Source organism: Cupressus sempervirens, chromosome 3, assembly GCF_028749045.1.
Source record: "Cupressus sempervirens isolate cs-2001-9-10 chromosome 3, ASM2874904v1, whole genome shotgun sequence".
In the NCBI taxonomy this organism is placed as follows: domain Eukaryota; kingdom Viridiplantae; phylum Streptophyta; class Pinopsida; order Cupressales; family Cupressaceae; genus Cupressus; species Cupressus sempervirens.
The window spans coordinates 398,311,954-398,332,020 of NC_143120.1; the positions used below are offsets into that span (position 1 = coordinate 398,311,954).

General features: G+C 34.6%; 1 protein-coding gene across 1 annotated transcript in view; it reads left to right on the forward strand.

Moving 5' to 3' along the window:
• The window catches only part of ATP3 (gamma subunit of Mt ATP synthase), an 83,782-nt gene that overhangs the window by 19,187 nt on the left and 44,528 nt on the right, over window positions 1–20,067 (forward strand). The window contains exons 4-5 of the mRNA XM_089820019.1: window positions 7,836–7,949; window positions 14,672–14,799. Of these exons, the coding sequence (XP_089676145.1) occupies window positions 7,836–7,949; window positions 14,672–14,799 (242 nt within the window). The remainder of the gene's footprint in view (window positions 1–7,835; window positions 7,950–14,671; window positions 14,800–20,067) is intronic.

Genomic DNA, 20,067 nt, shown 5'->3' on the forward strand with positions numbered 1-20,067 from the left:
TTCAAAAGAAGAATCAACTGTAAAACAGGAAGATCCTAACTGAATGACCATCATTGAAAGTCCTAAGGCCGTAGTGATCTCAGTTAGTCACGAAGTTGGCCAGATCATTTGTTTGAGTTTTTATAAATAAACAAATAAAAAAAATAAACTGGTAAATATATAGTAATTCAAAATCAGAAATAAATGGAATTATTCCATAATTGGCCATACACTGACTTGCTTAGTGGCACTTATTGGTTTTTTATATAATATCTTTCTAGGTTGACTTCTTGTATGACATTTGGGATGGATTATTCTATAACTGCCTTAGGAAAGAGTTGTATAAATTAAGGGGCGCTGGGAGAAGGAGATATCACAATTTGAAGATAATTCTCAGCATGCCAGTTCACTGGGGCTCAATCCCAGGGAACAAATCAGAGGTCAGATGAAACTCTAACCTGCACATGTCCTTTATCCATTGCCTTCTTCTATGGGTGCGAAGAGTGACAGGAGTTTCAGGTTTGTGTTGAGTATCTCATAACCAGCACCAACTGTTAGGAAAGTATCACCCAGCACTTGAGACAGACAGAGACGTGCTGTTTGCCCCAGATGATAGCCAGCTTATAAGGCTCCATTGGGGCACATTTGAGTAGAAGACTACTTTGATCAGAATGCTCAAGGATGTGGCAAAAGTCGGTGCAGTTTCAGCAAAAGATTCATACAGTTCACAGTTGGCCTATTCTACATGGATATTTGTAAATTCCTGTCTTGTATGCCAACAGCTATATAAGTGTTATAAAGTGTTTGTGTAAATGCATGTTCTCATAAACTTCGGAATTCTGCTTATTTTTAAGAACAAGCAGTCTGGAGATATTATTTACCAATTTGATTTAATAGTCCCGGAATATAAACATCGACTTCTCCCTTGCAATCTGAATATTGCTTAGTTATTGAAGTGGTGTGTTCTGTGAGCCAAATACATTCTGGGTTATAATTGTGGAAAGTTTCACACTATTTTCTGAGTGATTGTTTAAATCCGAGAAATTAATGTGTTCACATAAGCTATTTGTTGCTAATATTGGTGAAAACTATTTTAATCACTTGCTATTCAAGCTGGTATATTTGAGTGGTACCAGAGTTTTGCATTCCGCCAGCCTGTGGATTGATGAGGTACACAGACCAGAAATACAAGCAAAGAGAAAAGGTGGCAATGGGTGATAAAGATGAAGTACCAGGGTCCAGAATTCATTAGGAAGATCAGAGAAATCCATATCAGCATCAGGATTCCATGAGGGGGATGGTTCAACTTTTAAGCTTAGTTGCTGATTCGGGCATGTGAATCGGATCTGTGGATTCGGGAATTTTTTCCCTCAATTATGATTCGTGGAGGATTCGTGCACACACACACACACACACATATACACACTAAAAAAAATAGAAATATACATAATTCTAAAACTAAATCATTTCACAGTATGAATCTATGATTCTAGTATGCATCTATGAATCTAGTATACTTGATAATTGATCTATTTTCATGATTATAAACTAGCACAACTGATCTCCTTCGAATCCAAGCACTTTACTTCAAACTAGCAACTATGAGAGAGCAAAATAGAGAGCAAGCGTCAGAGAAAATGAACTTGCATAATGAATTAAAGGCCGTTTTTAGGGTTTAGAAAACAAACACTAAAAAATTGAGTTGGGCCCACTTTTTTTGTTTTGTCTTTGGTGCTTCCTTGGCCACAGATTTACGCGGATTTACGCTAGATCCTCAAGGATCTGGTCAAGATCCTCGATCCTGCTTGTGGATCTGTCAGGATCCGCCCGTGGATCCACAGGCAGGATCGAGGATCCTGCCCTGATCCTAATGGATCCACGTGCGGATCCGGATCTGGATTGGACCCGAATCCAGATCCAGACTCTGACACACGAATATGGCAACTAAGCGTTTAAAAGGAATGAGCCTGCAATTAAGTACTGTAAGGATCCCAGTTAGACAACAGGCCAGCCAGATCACTTGTTGGATTTTTCACTAAATAAGTAAATAAATGGAGTTGTAAATATACAGTAACTCAAAATTAGAAATAAATTAAATTATTCCACAATTTGCCTTGGCTGACCTGGTTAGTAGAACTAATTGATTATTTTAACGTGGTGACTATAATATGTCGACCTCTTGTATGAACTAGGAATAGTTGTATAAATTAAGGGGTGCTGAGATAGGTCAGCCTCTTGTACGACTGCCTACTTGTTATGACAGTTCACTGGGGCAGGGAATAAACCAGACAGAGATTTGCTGCATGCCCCAAGTAGATCTTCAGAAAAAGATTCATACAGTTCATTGGTGGCCCATTTTACATAGGTATTCATAAATTTCATTTTTTGTATGTCAAGAGATATATTGAGCTTATTAAAGGGTTTATGTAAAAGCATGCAGTCATAAACACAGGAAATCTGGTTACATTGTAAGAATGAGTAGCCTGGAGATATTATTTACCGATTTGATTTAATTCTAGAAAATATAAACATTGACTTCGCCCGTTTGACTTGAATATTGCATGGTTAATGATTAGTTTTGAACCAAGTTACCAATTCTGATTCTGATGCTGATGCGGGATTCTGATGTGCAAATGTCTGAATTTTGTTTTTTGGATTTTGGATTTTGTGTGATTCTGATTCTGATACAAAAATAAACCATCCCATATCATGATACTTCACCATTGATAGTTTAACTTAAAACTTCACAAACACAAAGTGACTAATATGAAATATACAAATTGAAATAACTAATTAGTAAATTCCTCAAGTGCAAGATTCCAATGCAATTTGAATTACAAAATTAAAACTTAGTTCATGATATAATGTTGATCAATCAAGAGTCAAGACTCAAGATTCAGTAATCAAATTCAGTAATTTAAAAAAATCAACATTGTCATCATCTCCTTCTGCTGCAAGGCTGGTAAGTTCAATTGAACAAAACATGGTTCCACTTGTGCTAGATGCACGTGCCATGATGCTATCAGCACCATCATCTGTGGTTGTAGTAAGATCCTGTAATGTTGCATCCAAGTTTGCACATTTAGGGGCTACACCCCAAAGTTTGGTTGACCCTTGTATCCATTCTCCTTTCATGACAAAAGACGCAAGTTGGTATGTATATAATTCAAGTCCTTAGCTTTCTTTCAGCCCAATTGGTTGCGCTTCACTGATTGGATATAGGAGTATGTACTTTGACTTTGTTCAGCAGCATAAGAACTCGCAACTTGGATAGTGTTCGTAAAATCAAACATACAAACAGAAATTTAAAGAATGTTAACACTAAATTGTAGAATGTAATTGTTAAACAAAAAAACCCTACTTGTGAGAGGATCTTGATTGCAAGAGATTGTAGATGCTTGAATGGTTGACCATACATGTACCATGTGATAGCTCCCAATTCATTTGGTCCTTTATTTCATATGGAGTAAGTTTTGGCCCCGAAGCAAATAAGCCATATTCTAGCCTTACCTTTTTGTGCATTTCATCATTTGAGAAGAGTCCTGCAAATGCATTGTAGCACCCAGTAGCAACTTCTTCATCCACATATGGTTCAACTCTATCCGACATAGAAAGTATTACCTGGCTATAGTACCTTGGAGATAAGGCATATGCAAGGAGGTGCAATGAGGTAGTCATCTTCTCCTGACGATGATGAATAATTGCTTCCACCTCATTACATAAGGCTTCACATTCGGTGCGGTCACTCTCATGTGCTTGTATGGAAAACTTTACCTTTTCTACCATGTTGTCCATGCCATTGTACATATCTCCTAAGCAAGGTGAATTTGTATCAGCAAAGCGTAGTATAATTATATAGGCTTGGTGAAATCCAATATAAATTGCACACAAGTCCACCAATTGTCATCCAAGACCAAAGCCTTGACCTTTTGGTCTCTCTCCAAATTTTAAGCCTTCCATATACCCTATTGGCTAGAAATAACCATTTGGCTCACTACCCCTTGCACCTTGAGGAGTGGTCTCATAAAAAGTAAAATCAGTATGAGATGCGAATTGGGTCTCAACAACCTAAGCAAGTTAACAATATGACAACAAATATTAAGCAAATTTATATACAATTTGATAATTAAACATGAATATAAGACTTATTCAAATTAAATAAATAAATGAAACTAACTAATTACAATTTTGAATTTACTTTAAACAATCCTGACATGAAGAATGATCTGAATATGGATTTTGATTTGTGGTGGTTTGTCACAAACATTTGTATCTCCTTTCCCTCTTGGTATATTTGCTTCACCCAATCAATTTGGGTGCCAATTTGTTGCATGACCAAGTTGAGAGTGTACAATGCCCAATGTTCAAAAAATACGGTCGTAACAATTCTCAACCAAAGTACCTGCACCCCTACAATTTTTGGCATTATTTGTGACCACATGGATCACATCCTCACTACTCACCATCTCTATTGCCTCAATGAGAATTCTAGAAATGAACTGTGAATCCTTGACTTCTCCTTCATGATTAACCACCCTAAAAAATATTGCTTCTTTGGGGGACATTGCAATCACATCAATGAATGGTCGGTTTGTTTTATCTTTCCATCTATGAGACATAATAGTTATACTTAATTGGTTGAAGAGCTTTGCGTATAAAAATCTTTCTTTTTGTAAAACAGTATGCACCTTTTCAAATCTAGGACTAGTGTAATCAGCCGGTGCTTTAAGGATGGTTGCAACCATTTCCTTCCAATATGGCGATCTTACCAAGTTGAAAGGAAGATCATTGGCATAAAGGTGACGTGCAATTGCTACATCAACAAGCTCTCTTACCTCCATTTTAAATGCGTGATACAATGGACATCTTTTATCGGTAATAACTTCTACTTCTCCCTCTCCTCTCTTGGTACAGGTACTTGCAAGAATGGATGTTTGGAGGATACAACATGATCAGTGGCAAATTCATTTTGCTTTTTCTTGATGAAGGTTGATACAAACTTATTTGTTTATTTGTTAACTAAACGATCAGTAACTTCTTGTTCTTCTATAAATCTTGCTAATTTTGCATCGGTCATCCTTTTTCTATCTTTGCTTCATTTGCACAATCCTATTCCTTTACCACTAGGGCCCATAAAATGAGCTTTGACTTGAGAATATGAGCTGTTGAATGGTCTACTATGACATACATTACAGCTCCAAATGTAAAACTCACCTCCTGAAGCTTGTGATAATCTTGTAGTATGCCTCCATAATGGAGATGCTACATCAATTTTGAAGTTATCACTTCGTTCACTTTGCCTTGCCGCTGAACTTTGACTACCACTAGCGGCCATTCTTGCACAATACAAACTATGATAACAAGAAAATACAAAAAACTAAGTTACCGGTACTTCAGAAATTTCCTTCAAATGCTGGTATGGTACGTATGAGAATCGGATAAATTGGAAAATTGCCATGGAATCGGACAGGGTAAAGCTTGAATAGTATGTGACTTTTGCAACCTGTATTCAAACATTTTTTATCTTGAGGTGGCAATTTGGCTTTGAATATGAGTGTTGATGTGGCGTTTTGAATTTTTTTTTTGACAAATTTGAGTGTGACGTATTATACAATACCTCTTGTTCATGTTTGAAAACTCTAAAATCTCACAGCTAAAGCCCCTTTTTTCTTTCTATCTGCTGCAAACAGTAATGACTGCATACTGTAGCTGTTCAAGTCCACTACAGACGGTTGTGTAGACGTTCGCCTTGTCTGCATTCTGGAAATTGTAGCTACGACGATGGAGAATCCTACGTGCGGCAGCTATGAAAGAAATTTTATATAAGTTCTTAGTCTATTAAAGTTTTAAAAATTGATTTAGGTAATGGGGATTTTTAGGATAATTTAAGATTTTTAAAATTTTATTTTAAATATTTAACTCAAAAACACGTATGATAATTAGGAAAAGAAGATGTTATGGGAATATTTAGAATGATTTAGAATAATAGTTAAAATTTAAAATTGTATTAAACGTTAAAATAGTATTAAATTTATTTAGAATGATAATAGTATTAAACTTTACAATACTACATATATTTATAATAGAAGATATATATATTATTATATTTTCTCAAAGTTTGTAAAACATTTAAAAAATTAAATTGTAAGTTTTTCTTTGCATAGATAAATTTTTTTTTTTTGATAGGTAAACGGCCGAAGCCTAGGTCATTTATTATTATTGAGATTAATTATCATTGTGTGTTAATTGCGAGTAGATTTGAAACCAAGACCTCCCCGATGAGAGGCTCGCAATTTACCGATGCATTGTAGGCTCTTGCGTAGAATCTTTGCATAGATTTTATAATAAAATATTATTAATAATTATTTATTTATTGTTTAATATTTCATTATTTAATATTAATATTTTTTAAAACTTGTTGGTTGGTGTAGATAACATAATGGCTAATATTCTGCTTTTCAAGTTGTATGCATTTATACATATATATTTATTATATTTATATTTTTTTGTCTGGATGTACCCATACAGGCAACTTAGAAAAAAAATAAATTAAAAAAAAAATATGAACATCAAGCATACAAGTGCAAAAATACGATACAAAAATATTAAAAAAGATATCTAAACTTGTTTCTTAAGTTAAAAAAATTGGAAAAAACTTTTAAAAATTCCTCTAAAACTTGAAATAATATTCATCATCATCTAAAAAACAATCAGTAAAAGAACTTATGAATGGGATAAAATGCTTATGTTAGATGCTTAGAAGTCCTTTGTAGAAGCTATCTAACACCCTATGAATGATCCTCTTCAAAAATAATGACCTTGCTTTCTGCCAAAATGGAGATCAAACGAGAAGAGAGCCCAGGTGCAAACAAATTGAGAAGAATGAACAATGAATTGCCTCTTTTGGGCCATCTTAGGGTTTAGGAGCAAAAAGGAGCACAAAAAAGAATTAAAAAAAGCAATTAAACGCATGCAAAATAAGTCACTTAAGTGACTTTGGGCATCAAAATGGCCTTTTGGTTGTGGGTGCTGTCAAGGATGTGCCCAGATGCTCTCTGGATGCTCTCAGGAAGCACAACTTGGGACTGTGGGTTCTCTTTGGATGCTCTTCAGTGCATCCTGAGAGAAACCACAGTCCAAGGATGCACTTACTGGGCGAATGAGTGCAGAACCTGGATGCATCAGCACATCCACGCATACCAGCACCAGCATCTGGGGAAAATCAGACAGAATCGGTATCTTAGGCTTTGAATATTTGAAACTCAGTAGAGCTTAAGAGAGGACTCATCCAGTTCACAGGTGGCCTGTTCTACATGATATTCATAAATTCCATATTTGTATGCCAAGAAACTTATTGAATGTGTTAATGGGTTTGTGTAAAAGCATGCTTTCATAAACATAGGAAATCTGGTTATGTTTTAAGATAATCTAAAGATATTATTTACCTATTTGATTTAATTATGGGAAATATAAACATTTGACTTCGCCCTTATGACCTGAATTATTGCTTGGTTAATGAACTGGTGCATCCTTTGATCCTAATGCTTTTGTGGATATTATTGTTCAAAATTTCTCATTGATTTCTGTGCTATTCTTTATAGCTAAGAAATTGAATTTGAGTTCACATAAGCAATTTGTTCCTTGTACTGGTGAATACTATTTTTATCACTTGTTATACAAGTTGGTATATTTCAAGTTCTTTCCTCTTGGTCAGCCTTTCTAATATTCTGGTATTCAATGTGTTTGTTGAAATCATTTGCTTGCATAAATCAGATATTACTTCAAACATGCAAAATTATAATATCTCAAGCTTTTAGATCATGCTACATTGCTTTATGATTCTTGTTGATTCACAGGGATTGATGTGAAGAAGAATGTCTTTGTAACTGTGACATCTGACAAAGGTCTTTGTGGTGGTATCAACTCAACATCTGTGAAGATAAGCAAGGCACTTTTCAAGATTTCTGCAGGTCTGTTCAAACAGCTACCAACCATTTTTTGCAGCATTGACATAGTTGTTTCCTGAAATATAGTTTGCTCTGCCCGATTGAAACTTATGCAATATTTATTATATTTTTATGAAATTGATAATAACAATGATTATTTAATATTCGATTCCAGTCTTAATATTTGCTGGGACTTTAACTTTTTTGCCTCTTATTTAATTAATCATTTTATACCATTATTAATCCCTTGGTTCCATATTGGGGACACTACATGTCTTCCCACAGCCATATTGCTTGCCCAAACAATTACCAGAATCAAATTTGATTAGGACATGTCTTCCCACAGCCATATTGCTTGCCCAAGCAATTACCAGAATCAAATTTGATTAGGATCAAGTACACCATTATTTCCTGGATTCCAAGGAAATCTCGGTGCATCTTTGAATTTCCATTTTTCTAAATTGATGTAAACATGATAAGACCCAAGATTATGAAGCACACTGCCATAATCCCAGTGTAGGCCTGCCTTAAGCCTAACCACACACCACAGAAACCTGGAAGTACTCTTGTGGGTAAACAATTGAGTCAAAAGTACAAAACGGCTACCTGGATCCTACGCCATAATATGAAACCTGTTGTATATAGTGAAGTAGTAGTAGCTCATCAAGCCACCCAAATTTGGCCAAACATCTGCTGTCTGTAACTTTTAAGGCATAGGCGACACAATGAAGGGGTGTGTTAAAGTGGTAACATCTTCCATGTAACTTTCGTTTGTTATTTTCTTGGCTCTTTCACATATGGATCTATTTTTTAATAAATTTCTTCTAAGTCGGCTTGTCTGATGTGGATTTTTGATCACCTCACTTATGGGTTTAATAAAGTCGATTTTTTTTTAATATCAGCCAAAAAATGTTCATCAACAACCATACCTTTTACCTCAGTTGCATTATTTGATGTAGATTGTCTCCAAGCTGCCCACACATCTCTAACCATTGTGGAACATAATCTCCTTTGACTTCACAAAGACAACTAAGAAAGATAAAATAAGAAACAAACTGCGAATCATTATGTTTGAAAGTTCCACTGTGTTTGTGGTGATGGTTACACATGAATGATCTAGAAAGCACTGGAATTATACAATATCTTTGAGTATGTAATTCAATGAATGCGCACAACATGGTGTTTACAATACATGTCTGCTGCTTTACGAATAGGGGCAACATGTACAACGAATTGGACTACATATGTATGTACTACTGAGCCAGAGTCAGGTGGCTTTTTCTCTCCATAGAACTTGCATTTTTGGGCAGTGCAATAGTTTTGATGCCTGCTAAACCTTCAGTCAACCATACTTTCCATTCTTCAGCTTATGTCCCTTTTGACAGACATAGTTAAGAAACTATAGATGCAGTTAAGGAGTTGTATCTAACATACTGATTGAAAGCTGTAGAAAATAATGCTTGTAAGTGCCTTTTAATCTGCACATATGAACATCTGTATTTTTTTGCCCTTTCATGAGATTTAGAATCCATGTGAATGCACACTGGGTTATTACAATATATGTTTGTTTCGCACCAACATGCCTGCCCCTTTATAAATACGGGCAACATGTATAACAAATTGGAGTACATATGTATGTGCTAGTGAGCCAGAATCTGGTGGAAGATCATTCTTCTCTTTGTAGAACTTGTTTTTTTGTGCAATTTAATAATTATGATGCTTGCTGAAACCTTTAATCAACCATACTTTCCATTCTTCACCTTAGGAACTATAGATGCAATTAAGGAACTGTATTTAGTGTACTGATTGAGAGCTTTAGAAAGTTATGCTTGTAAGTACTTTTTAATCTGCACATATGAACATCTATATTTTTCTGCCCTTTCTATGAGATCTAAAATCCACATATCTTTTGAGTGTTTAATTCATTGAACATTGTTGTCTACTATATATGTTTGTACTTTTTGGTACCACTATGCCTGCTGCTTTACAAAAAGGGAGCAACATGTAAAACTTATTGGACATACATATGTATGTACTACTGAGCCAGTGTTAGGTGGAAGACCACCTTTTTCTTCTCTTTAGAACTTGTTTTCTGCAATTTAATAACAGTGATACCTGCTAAAACCATTAGTCATCCATACTTTCCATTCTTTAGCTTATGTTATATCTTACAGATGTGGTTAAGAAGCTGTAGATGCATGTTTTTTAATATGCCCATATGAACACCTGTATTTTTCTGCCCTTTCTATGGTTGGTTTGTGGTGATGGTTACTTATCAACATCTGTATTTTCCTGCCCTTTCTATGAGATCAAAATTCCACAGGAACTTTATAATATCTTTGAGTGCATAATTCAATGTATGCACACAAATTGGTGTTTACAAAGTATGCATGTACTCTCTTTTTCGAGCCAACATTGCTGATGCTTTACAAATAGGGGCAGCATGTATAACAAATTGTATGTGCTACTGAACCAGAATCAGGTGGAAGACCACTCTTTTTGTTGATGTTTGGTAGCTTCAGTTGGATAAACCTATGACTATATATAATTATATATGTGATATAATTACATATGATATATAAGTTTATTATATGAGAGAAATTAGTATATATATATATATATAAAACTAGGACTATGTTTATTATTATATTAATTGTCAAATTAACGAATAGACATGTTCCTTTTGTCTTTTCTTATCCTTCTCTCATTATAAGTAAGAGGTCGCTGCCATTTGGAAAACACAGACCAAATATCATGGCAGTGTTTAGTACATTTGCAGCAATACCGGAAAATCACAGGTTGCAAATGCATAAGTAAACCATGGAGAAAAGCAGAGAATATACCACTGTAAAACATATGAGAAAGAGTGAGAATATATTATGCTAATCTGATGTTAATTTGACATCTACGGATCTGTTCTAATAAGTGCACTGCAGAAGCCAATTCTAACAGCATTCAGCAACGCAGCACTCTCAAGTTTCAAACAAGAATCCTGGGTGTAGCAAATTTTTTGACTCTCTGATTGCATTCACTCTATTATTTTGTCTATGTGGCAGTCAGACGCAGTAATTATACACACCCTTTCTATGCTCCCATATTCTGCATATGAAACTTTCACTCGCAGATTTGCTATGAACAAAAATATAACTCCAATAGAACAAGAATATCTGAATTTCTGCATAACACAAGCACAGATGCCTAATAGCCAATGTGCAACCTATATTCATCTCGAGAACTAATAAAATCATGGATCATTTCTTATTACCTATTTATCCTAATTGGAATGTCTCGAGGATGGAGTATTTTTTATCAGACGCCGCAAATGTCATAGTTGATGAATATGAATGCATACACAAAGTTCAAATGGGTTTTGATAAAGACAGAGGAAGCAAAGAAGTATGGCCATGTCAAGCAAAATGACGACCTTAACCAGCGGACATGGAGAACAACAATTTTTTTTTTGATTATCTACCTTTGACTAATGGTGTTGATAAATATTGCTATCTGCTAGAGCCCGCTATAAATTGTCAAGCATCCTGTGTTGTATTCTCCAAAGCTCAATATTAATGTCCAGTGCAACAATCCCCACATGTGAGTCTGATTTTAATGATGTATCGATGCAACAACTGCCATCTTGCACTCAATACTGAATGGATATGCTCAAGAATGTAGTTGTATCAGTAATGTTGTGTTCTGATGCTGCGAAGAAGTTATGATGCCACCAATTTGCATCATGCACTGCAATGAAGAGCATAGATAGTGGCTATGCTTTTGCCTGGATATGCTCAAGTGACATCTCATTTCACTAATTTACAGCTAAAGAATGATACTGTATCCTTTGCTTGAATATTGAATGGAAAATGTTCTGAGTCTGACTTAGATATTGAAGGTTCTCAATGTGATCGATGGAACATTACCAGCATCGCAATGAGGGATAATAATATTTGTCAATACTGTCACGAAGAGTGTTGTCAATGTTACTGGAGAATAACCACATTGTTGTATTTCTGTGATGATGTTTATTCCTTCTTCATCATAATCACGAAGATGTAATTTCCATAAACAAACTTATGTTGAAGGGGGAATTAATAGTTGAGTTCTTAAGAAGTATCAGGGTGCGATACAAATTCAACCATCAATACAACTATTGAGGTTTGTGTGTGATGATTTAAGAAGTCTTGAATTCCTCCAGCTGCTGTGGAATTGAAGGTGTCAAGACTTCATCAATATTGTGGTACCTAGCATCTATTAATGTCATGGGGACACTGCAAAGAAATTGCACAGGAATATAAGAAAGGAACGCTCATTTAAGGAGTGTTAACACTAATGCATAAATTAAAGTAAATAAGACATATGGTGAAGAAATAGGGGGAAGTCAATAAAGTATTAAGGGCATGATAAAACGGACCTATTGACATCAATAAAGGTAAGTGATTAGGTATGCTTTGATGGCAATGTTTATTTTATGTTATTCTCTATGTCGGAATAAACATTATATGAGTTATTAGAGTTGAGAATATATGTGGCAATAAAACGTATTTAAATATGTATAATTGTATTTGAATTATATATCTTCGTTCAAAATGACATTTAATAATTTAATATAATGATTGTGAGATTCATTATGGGAGTATGAAGGGTAAAAGATATGTTATCTTACTTCTATTATTGAAAATATAAAATAAATGCTAAAATCATTTATGTTATTGTTAGTAATAGGCATGAGTTAGATTGATATCATATTCAAAGGGAGTATGACACTTCTTCAAAGGTAAAGGAGGTTTGAAGATTGATGTTCAGAAGGAGCCTGACATTTCATTAGTGGCAACCTTGAAGAGAGGGAGCAAACAAAGTATATGATTTAGTCAACCTTCTGTGATCTCGATCATACTGACTTAGATGGAGTAAATCATGTTGAGATGGATTCTTCAGTGATTAATAAATTGTAGCAATCAATAGGATTGTGATTCATAATATACCTTGTAACTATGTGATTTTAATGGGCCTAACCCTTGTGTACATCATGAGGAAGTGATTTGCAGAATTATTGAAAGGTGACAATCTTACAATAACTTATTTTTCTATTATGATGGATATCTTACGATGTCTATGCAGATCATGATAGATTATACTTTGCATGGTGGACATTTATAGGTAAGCATTATGAGAATGCGTGTGCACATACCTTATTAACATTTTTCCGAGTACATGGTGAATGTTATGTATATTGATATTCTGGAAGGCCATTGCACAAAGTACTTGGTGAATATCACACGTCTTAGATGTTTTGGAAGGCCATTACTCATAGAGTACTTGGTGAATATCATGCGACTTGATGTTCTGGAAGGTCATTACTCACAGTATTTGGTGAATATCTTGCATCTCAACATTCTGAAAGGCCATTACTCAAAGAGTATTTGGTGAATATGATTGATATTCTCGGAGGCCAATGCTCATGATATCAGATGTGATATTAAAACTTTTGAGTACTTGGTGGATAGTGAATGTTGATATTTTGGGAGACCAAGACTCATGATATCAGATGTGATATCAAACCTTTTGAGAACTTGGTGAATATCATGTGTTGATATTCTTGGAGACCAATACTCTTGATATCAACTGTGATATCAAAATGATGGATATCTTCTGATCAAAGATATCCTCAATCTTGCTAACTTGATATTACTTTGAAGTAATACATGTGTTTATCCTCCCTAGCTAAGAGGGAGTGTTGATGTTTGGTAGCCTCAGTCGGATAAACCTATGACTATATATAATTATATATGAGATATAATTACATATGATATATAAGTTTATTATATGAGAGAAATTAGTATAATAGTGATATATATAATTATATATATAACTATGACTATGTTTATAATTATATTAATTGTCAAATTAACGAATAGATTTGTCCCATGAAGGAAATTGTCTCTTCTTATCCTTCTCTCGTTATAAATAAGAGGCCGCTGCCATTTGGAAAACACAGACCAAATATCATGGCAGTGCTTAGTACATTTGCAGCGATCCCAGAAAATCATGATTTTTCTCTCTGTAGAACTTGTTTTTTTGTTGAGTTTAATAATAGTGATGTCTGCTATGGTTAAGAAACTGTAGATGTGGTTAAGAAACTGTATTTAGCATACTGATTGAGAGCTTTAGAAATTATGCTTGTAAGTGCTTTCTAATCTGCATCTGCAATGTAACTAAATGTGGAAAGGCAACTTGTTTTTGATAATGCAGTATGCCTGATCTAAAAAATCTTATAACTATGGGTTTAGATTCTAGAAAGAATGAGAAGGCAAATATTTCCACTATTATGAAGTTCAGAGGGATGCAGTTGCTCCCAATATTGCTTTTTGCATGAAATTGTAGAAATGAACCCTGTATAAAACTTAGTGGATAATTAAGATTCTTCTTAATGCTGCCTAGCACAACGGAAAATAAAAATATAAATCCTATGAATTTTTAGTTCCCCTCTTCCTAAGTATTTTAGCTAGCCCTTCTAATGTTTGAATGTATCTGGAGTTTGGTAGGTCTTGACCACATGTTCTAACTGCTGCTCAATCTCCCTAGGCTTACTGAAAGTGAATTAAAGCTTTTTGAAGATAATATTTTCTTTTCAGCGTTTCTTGCAACCTTTTTATTTGGTGCTGATTGGATGTCAAATAATAAATTACATTTTATTTGGACTGTTTTTAATTTTTAAAGTATCATTGTTATAATATTGTTTTTATCATTAGGTCCTGAGAAAGAGACAAAATATGTGGTGCTTGGGGAAAAGGGCAAGGCACTACTGCAGCGTGATTCAAAGAAATATATTAGCTTGTCCATAACAGAAACACAAAAGAACCCTCTGAACTTTACACAGGTAAGCTGATTATATGCCATATGGGCTTAAAGTTCTTGGTTTAGGAATAATTGCCAAAGGAACTGCCCTCTTCTTTATTTTTTGAAAAAGCAAAGTCGTGGTTGATTTTGGTGCTTTTCAACAAGCATTCTGCTTTTCAGGTTTAATAAATAATTTTTTGATCTTAAATGTCAGAACTCAGTTCAGACTCTTTAGTACTACCAATTATATGCAGCAGATTAAAGAATGTTTGAAAAATGGTTTGCATGGAGGTTGAGCCTTATTCACAGTATTTCTTGATGGTTCCAGGATGAGAGGATGGGGTATCTAGGACAATAAATTTTTTCCTATATTTTGGGAATCACAGGGGATGGTTTATAAAATAATTACATAAAATTTTAAAATAACTTGTGAACAAGAAAGAAAATGCTTTCTGCTAGGAGAAAACAATTGCTATTAAAAGGAAAAACAAAAACAAAACACTTGGCACTAAGGTGATTTTATTCGCCCCCGTAATGCTTACTCCACTGAAAGCAAAACAGAGCAAACTAAAAACACCCACAATTGATGAAGTCTGTTTCATCTGCCGGGGACCTTGGTTCAGACAGGGTTCAAATTGGTTCCTGGTTCAGGTCTGGTTTGTTTGTGGGTTCAGACAGGGTTTGAACCCAGGCAGGTTGGTTGGTCCTGGTTGAACCCATGTCAAACCAGGGAAGACCTATGCAGACCAAGTGCGAATCAGGTACATTTTCACTGAGAAACATTCTAAAATTTAGTGCATGAAACAATTATTACAGAATCTAAATATGATCTTTAAGGGTCTGTTTGGTTCCTGGAAGATGACAGGAATTGGCTTTTTCAAAATCCGGATTTGAAACTTTTTGCGTTTGTTTCAAAATTGGAAAAATGGAATTAGCATATCGGACTTCCAATTTTGCCTCAAAACCAGGTTTTCCAACTTCCTACTAGCAAGTAGGAATTGAAAATCAAAACCTGGTTATGTTTTTTAAGGAGTGTAAAAACAATAGATTGGACTACTTTTTGAAATTTGCCTTCAACTCCAAGCTTATGCATAAAAATGTGTCTTCACACGCATCTTCTGAGCGAAACAAACGGTTCAAGTAAAATCCCAAAAATTGGAATGAAAATTTGCAAAACCTTGATTTGGCTAAACCAAGGTTTGTGGAAATCTTGGTTTTTCAAATTCCATGAACCAAACGGACCCTAACATCACAAACAAGATCTGCTGAAGTTCAGATGTGTATTACGTCAAATTAAACTTGCCCTCAGAATTTCTTCCAGTGAATTGTTTATAACCAATAGCTGATAATTTGTGATTCCCCCGCTCCTATATAAATTCATTAATTAAAAAATAATAATTTTAAATAGTAATATTTTATTAAATAAAGAATAATCACAACAGAAATATTTAATATATTCAAGTGTCCGAATGAGTTGCAATCCATTCATACAACAATATTAAACCCTAGTGTAAATAACAGGTAGAAAACGTATAATGCCCTATGGATTGCAAACAGAACCACCCTTGTGTAATGACGATGAATTCGAGACTTGAATTTAAATAATAATATTAACAGTGGACAAACATCAAGTTTGCTTATTAATATAGGTGTTATATTCCATTATATAACCAACATTTGCGTCGATAATACAGCTCTGGGAAACCTTTAGTCTCTTCGCTTGGGTTCTAGTAATATTATCAAGCTCCTTTATATTGTTAGTGCAATTACTATCTATTGTGAATCATCAAAGACCAATATGAACCATCATTAGCAAATCACTTATTGAATATTGGAGAGTGCAAGTCTGGACCTGATCGTTCAAGTTGGTCCTTCTAACTGTTTGAAATTTAAACAATAATACAAGTGATCATAAGAGGAGAGTAATCAGATGGTGAAACATAAAGAATGTGACGTTTAAGAATTGTTTGCAAGTGATGTGAATAAAAAAATGTTATGAATGGAGATGTGTATTGATAGGTATGAGACATGTCCTTTGGAACACAACCAAACCTCTCAATTGCATGATATATAAAGCATCGAATAGGGAATTTGAAGATATATAGGAAATCATAGCAGATCTCAAACTAAAGCAACACTTAGAGGTGTTCTTTTGATTGGTAACACTCTGTGCCCAATCAGAATCAGAATACCCCTCAAATTTAGGCCCACATTGGAAGAATACTTGAAGCCATATCCAACTGTGCCATGCAAGTATCTCAAGATATGCTTGGCTGGAACTAGATGTATCTGCCTAGGTTCACACATCAACTAAATGCACTCATTGCATAGCAGATATCTGGTCTACTATTAACTAGATACGTCAAGGATCCAATCAACTGTTTGTACATAGTAGGATCCACAAGATCTGAACTAGCTGCAGATTCACTCCAACTTCTTTTAGTTTTCATTGGTGTAGACAGAGATTTGCAATCTAACTTTCCAAATTTCTTCAAGAGGTCAATGGTGTATTTTCCTTGACTCAAGGATGATCTCATTAGGCCATTGCCATATTTCCAAACCTAGAAGGAAATGCATGAGTCCTAGGTCCATCTCAAATTTTGAAGTCAACTTCTTGCATCTAGAGATGAGATGTGCTTCCCCTGTTAAAAAAAAAAGTAATCGACATAGAGAACAAAGATCAAAGCTTCACCATTGACTATGTTGGAGTAAGGATTCAGGATAGCATCATTTTTAAAAAAACCCATAGTCACCATGTATCGGTCAATCCTTTCATGTCATGCACGAAGAGCTTGCTTAAAACCATATAAAGATTTCTTTAATTTGCATACATGAGACTCTTTCTCATGAATCATGAAGCCTTTTGGTTTCTCAATGTAGACATCTTTTGCAATAGCACCATTGAGAAAAGTTGCCTTAACATCCATCTGATGTAGCTTCCATCTCTTAGCTGTTGCAATGACAATGATGGTCTTGGGAATCAAGGAGGCTTTCACTTCTTATTTTAATATCAAATATCTTGGAACTCATTTTGTGCTAGATTTTTTCGTAAAATGGTATCAAAGCCATCTACAAAAGTGTCTTGAGATCAGTGATTGGTGCTGAACTATAATCTACTTATGGCAATGATGACTAGCACATGGTCAACACAGAAGTGTCAAAAGATTGTTGTGTGGGATAATATAGTGCTTTATAAATACATGCAAGGGATTTTGCATATTTTTTTGGTTGAATTGTATCTAGTTTTTTTGCTAGAAGTCTTGCCTCTTTTCTTGTAATTTTTTATTTGTATTATGTGGAATTTGTTTGTTATTTTTATCAAATTCATGGATTTTTATTGTTAGAAAATCACAATTGTCTTTCTTTTATTGAATATGATGCCATTTCTTTGAAAGTTGCGTGTTTTGTCAAATGTGTTGATTTGTGTTTTATGACTACTAGTAATATAAAAATATATTTAGATATCTTATCCTCTCTTGATCAAAATGGTGCGTATTCGAAGATTGCAAAAGATTATACAAATGATTCCAAGGTTCTTTTATGCGAGTTCTTGACTATGGATAAGCTCAACGGTTGATGCGATTTGCTGTATCACGAGGGGTCGTGCATTTGTGTTACTCAAGTTGTCTTCTAGTGATGTTGGATATGGGAGCTTCCAAAAGATATAGCAATGGAGTACCTTTGTTTAGGAATTGTATTCTATTTCTAAGAAATGAGAGAATTTTATTTAATTTTTTATTTGCAATGAGAGAAAAACATTACTACAATGAAGTCTACCAAACTTTGTTTTGCCAAATTCAACAACTACACAAAGTCAATGCAATTTGTAAGGGATGTGCAAAGATTTTCATATCTTTATGAATACCATCATAATGGAGAATATGCATCCAAGATAGAAGTAAAGTTTCCGAATAGGATGCTCAAAACTAACCTTATACCGTGCTTAAGAATCACTTGAGAACAAAAGGTATGAGCAAAGCAACTTCACCATAACAATATTTTCAATCAGATTCACTTAAGTGCTTGAAATCAAATTCTAAACTAGATGAGGAAACAAAGTGAAAATGCAAGCATAAGACACATTGAGAAATCAAAACTTTAGTGATAGCTTTATCATCTCATTAGCTCATTGCGACAATCTCCAAATTTCGTCATTTACAAATGAGAAGTGTGGCCTTTATATAGATCCCTGATTACAATGAATGACTTGGATTGAAACAAAATTGAGGGTTGGATTGCACCTCCTCGTCCCTAATCAGGGGCATGGCAAGAAGAGAGAATCTACACTTAACAAGAGGGTTCACATAGACCAACTGTAAGAAACACCACCTTCTTAGTGAGTAATAAATGCCCAATATGCATTAAATTCTGCTTTGAATGCATGGAATCTGGTCAATATGGTCTCCATCTCATCCATATTGATGGTGTCGATTCCCATTTGAACTCCATGATTGTCATCTCTTGCTTAGACTTGCTCAAATTGATCCTAGTCTGATGATGAGTCTTGGGTTGTGTGCATGACATTTGAGGAAATGGAAAATTTCTCGAAGTCATTCTTTGTGAAGCAATTCAACCGAAAGAGCTCCTCCACTTTGCTTCAAGAGTCTACAATCAACGAGAGTGTCCACATGGACCAAATAGAAGAAAGACCACCTTCTTGGTGAGTAATGAATGCCCACTATACATGTCTGTTAAATAGGGGAGTGGGGTGATATAATTGTCCACGATGTATTAAATGCTCCTATGAATGCATGGAATTTTGTCAATATGGTCTCCATCATATCCACATTGACGCTATTACAATAATAGATAATTCCTCTATTATTAGTTAATGGTTATCTATTGTAAATATCTAATAAGCTTTAGTTTGCTTTCGTTTTTTGCTTTCTCTAGAATAGAATGTTTCTATTCTTTACGATCGTTTCCTAAGGAAATATCGTCTCATTCTTTTATATAAATTGACCTTCGTTCTCTATTAATATCAAGCAAGTATTTACCAATTACTTTTGTAATATGGTATCAGAGCAAATACTTCAAAAAAATTTCAAAAAAAATTATAATTTCTATTTTGAAATTATTTGTTAAATTTTTTTTTGAAATAATTTCCAAGTTTTCATGTTTGAAAAAACTCTGCTAGGGTTTTTGTTTGGATTTTTGGAGTCATCAACAAATCATCGAGCTGGGGAACTGCGAGCAAAACATATCGTTTGCAACTCTTATCTGCAACTCTCGTTTTCTCAACTCGCGTTTTCCGCAAAACCTACCTTAGCTCGTCTGCAACTCGCGACATTTTTCTCAGCAACCCTTG